Source organism: Sinocyclocheilus grahami, unplaced genomic scaffold (genome assembly GCF_001515645.1).
Source record: "Sinocyclocheilus grahami isolate Dianchi unplaced genomic scaffold, SAMN03320097.WGS_v1.1 scaffold451.1, whole genome shotgun sequence".
Taxonomy (NCBI): Eukaryota; Metazoa; Chordata; class Actinopteri; order Cypriniformes; family Cyprinidae; genus Sinocyclocheilus; species Sinocyclocheilus grahami.
This window is the reverse complement of record NW_015505630.1, coordinates 418,853-422,810: the sequence shown is the minus strand read 5'-3', so window position 1 is coordinate 422,810 and position 3,958 is coordinate 418,853. Positions and strand designations below refer to the sequence as shown.

General features: G+C 39.5%; 1 protein-coding gene across 1 annotated transcript; it reads left to right on the top strand.

The window, feature by feature from the left end:
• Positions 1-18: 18 nt before the first annotated feature.
• Positions 19-3,672, top strand: LOC107552480 (zinc finger protein 43-like). Its single transcript, XM_016234376.1, has 2 exons — positions 19-306; positions 2,360-3,672. The coding sequence occupies exons 1-2, from the start codon at positions 123-125 to the stop codon at positions 3,310-3,312; spliced, it is 1,137 nt and encodes a 378-aa protein (XP_016089862.1). The 5' UTR covers positions 19-122; the 3' UTR covers positions 3,313-3,672.
• Positions 3,673-3,958: the final 286 nt, after the last annotated feature.

Genomic DNA, 3,958 nt, shown 5'->3' with positions numbered 1-3,958 from the left:
AAGAAGAAGAAGAAGAAGAGGACCATATAAATGGTCATATGACCACAGGGACGAGTGTTTACATTCTGCCTTACTGTACGACGAAAATAAAATAACTGCATTTACTGCGAGCTCACAGCAAAATGACAAAGTTGCAGGTCATCAACACGTTTCTGACGGAGCGCTTAATGGCGACGCTCAATGAAATCATGGACATGATCGGCGGGACTGTCCTGCAGTATGAGAAAGAGCTGGACAGCGTGCAGAAGGACAACGAGTATCTGAAGAAGAGACTGAAGGAGATCGAGAAAATCGTCGAGTCAAACGGTACATCGACCTTTAATAGAAAATAATGCGTTCTGCCGAAGTCAGACGTTATTTACAGCCGTTATTTCCGCCGAAATAACATATTTATAACAGTAAAAATACAGCCACCTCTGTTATGAAAAAGTTAAACACGATGGCAGAAAAACTCTAAAAGCTTTTTGTAGGAGTAAATGTATTATGGTTTTACAGGCAGGTATTTAATTTGTTGTAAGGGAAGTTGTACATGTATATATAGGATTATAAACTAATAAACAAATATTTAATATAGATAATGTTTATTATATTTTGTAATGTTTATAAATTAATATTTATAAACCAGTAACTCATGTCAAATTAACCACGTACATCAATTTGATACACAGTCTGTATAAATGATCAGATTAGACACACCTTCTCACTCTTTTTTATTACCATTTCCTTTGTCAGAATAACAGTAAAGTCTTCAAAACTATTAATTAACACAAAGGAAAGTATGACAATTATGTACTGATTAAAATGAGAAACAAACCAAAACAATTGTACTTTTACTTAAACAGTATTGAGTTTCCATGAATGTGGTCACTTGCTCCTTCACAGTCTGGTCCAATTTATCCTTTAAAAAAATGATCATTTACATGTTTCAATGTTTGTAATGTTTAAGATATTTCATGTAGGGAACAGGGAATATTACATACAGACCTATGTCTATGCCACTTTTCAGGATTCTCCTAGATAGCCAAGATGTTAATTTTAGGCCATGCTTTATGTTTATAGCTACAGGAATACAGGAATTTTATAGGAATCTGCTATAAAATTGGACACTCACTGCTTATAATAAAATAGAATCCTTATTTATTTGGGTGTAATTAAGGCCCCAAACCAACCCATGTCTATAAATGTTTTACTTTAAGGGCCAGTTATGAAAATATTTGAACCCTAAACCATTGGCTGTAAGGCTTTAATACACTACACTGACTTTTATAATTGGTTAGAAACAGATTGCCGATTTAAAAACTGGCCATAATACACATAAACAACTTTCAAGTCTTTTTGAACACCATAAACTCACATCGAAACTTTTGCCTTGTTGCTAGGAGGCACATAACAAATGAAATCAATGTGTTCTAAAATCAGCCTAAAGGCTGGAATACACTACATGACTTTTACCCCGATTTACAGTTTCGAGTTTAGAGTTGACAGATTCCACAGAAAATCGCGTAGTGTATGATGGTCACAGACGATATTTTTAGCTTCAGACTATGATTCCATCCAGTTGGAACATGATTCACGGCAGTCGTGACCTATGGGGGCAGTCGCGACTTATGGGGGCAGTCGTGGCCTAATGGATAGTGAGTCGGACTTGTAATCCGAAGGTCGCGGGTTCGAGTCTCAGGTCTGGCAGGAATTGTTGGTGGGGGGAGTGAAAAACCAGTGTTCTCTCCACCTTCAATACCATGACTGAGGTGAGACCCTTGAGGAAGGCACCGTACCCCCAACTGCTCTCCGGGCGCCACAGCATTGGCTGCGTTCACTGCTGTGTTCACTGCTGTGTTCGTGGTATGTATGTGTTTGTTCACTACTCACTGCTGTGTGTGTGCACTTGGATGAGTTAAATGCAGAGCACAAATTCAGAGTATGGGTCACCATACTTGGGCACACGTCACTTCACTTTCACATGTTTGATATTTTTTTATTTTTCATCTCCTAGCAACAAGGCACACTTTTCTGAGTTTGTTGTGATTGGAACAACTTGAAAGTCTGGAAGTTTAGTGTATGATGGCCAGTTTTCCTGTCGTATAAAGTGTATAATGACTAGTGTTTTTAAATCTATTCAGATTTTAAGTCATGTAGTGTATTCCAGCCTTAAAATATCTTGTTTAATATCCTCTGACTGTATGTAATCAAAGTCTCAAAAAAAAAAAAAAGGGAGTCTGCGAACACCATACACTACACAATTTTCTGTGAAGTCTGACTTTCGGCAACAAAAATCTTGCCAAAACTTGTGTAGTATATTCCAGTCTTAAGTAGGAGGTTTTTTTTCACCCGATCTCATCACACCTTTCTCCTTTTTCAGATCCAGCCATTTCAAACCCTGTGCCATCATCACCACCACCACATCTAAAATGGACTTCTAGCATTGAAACTGAAACAATGGCTACAGAGATCTATCAGGATCAGAACCAGGTACAAAATGAACAGCTCACCAGCACGAAAGTAGAAGAGTTCTCCAACCATGCTCTTCTGGTGACTGAATCAGACATCGATATACCTTGTCCCCAGTTACCAAACACACTGGCTCACACAGATAAGGACTTTGAAGCATTCACTTTAAACAAATTTCCTTGTGGTGTAAAAACAGAGCCTTTTGAAAATCTTGATTCACAGTCTACCACTGCTAACATATCTGTCTACAGTCCATTACCTCATTGCACTGCTCAGTTACCAGCTACTACTGATATTAACCACAAGTCTGATCCTAAAGTGTTCAGTGTATCGAATTGCACTGATCTAGAATCAGCTAAATGTACGAAGCTAAAGCCTAAAACCTTGCAAGTATCTGTCAGTAAAATAAGCCAAAATGTGTTAAAGACCACTTGTCCTGAATCAGGCGTAGCTCATGTCAACTACAACACCGCTCATCAATACACAGACTCAAGATCAGTCAGGAACGACACTATTAGCGGTATAGCTAACGTTGCTGTCAACCCCCTACGTCACACGGCGTTCAGGCAGGGTAGGGGAAGAGGACGGGGACGAGGAAGAGTCAAAGGTCCTGGGATGCACATATGCCCACAGTGTGGAAAACTATTCCCGCATCATTCACGGCTAAAGGTGCACATGCTCATTCATACAGGGGAGAAGCCGTACGCTTGTGCTCAGTGTGGGAAACGCTTCAACAACGACGGGACTCTGAGGAACCACAGCCGCGTGCATCTGCAGCTTCGTCTGTTTGACTGTCCTGTGTGTGCGCGTAGCTTTAAGGATGCCTACACCTGTCGAAATCACATGCGTGTTCATAATAGGTGAGGCAATGGTATTTCTGCCTCAGCAGCCAAATTAAACAGAACTTAAGCTACAGGAGAGACTCATGGGAAGGTTTCCCTAGTGATGGTGACATGTGCAGTCGCAGTTTTTCTGCTCCTGATTACTATCAGCAGTGCTAGATAATAGAGACATGTAAAATGTGCCATGTTGTGGGCAGTAGTGAGAGACGCTGAACAATATAATAAGTCACATGTTGATCTTCATGTCCTCAGAAAACGTTTCGAGTATAGTGTTTGATGATGTTGTTGAAATTCATTTCATGTTCCTGTCATGTCCCCTGCCATCACACCAGTAGGAGGCAACAAACAAGTGCCAGTATTGCTAGCTGTTTTCTGCTGCTATTAGTATGCTAAATTAAATTGTTTGATTAGAGATTTGACAGTGTTTACTCTTTTGGCTTTCTCTATCACCAGCAGACGAAGGTCTATAAGACTTATTAAACAATGTGCAAAACATCATATTTAAATGAAACCTTCTAAAAAAGTTGTTCCAACTCTAGTCCACCCGAGAATGGAATAAAGAACCCGAGTTCTTTCTTCTGTGGAAGATAAAGAAGAAGAATTTAGAAGATTTTTGGTAATCAAACAGTTTCCATTCCCATTGACTTCCACTGTTTTTTTTTTATCCA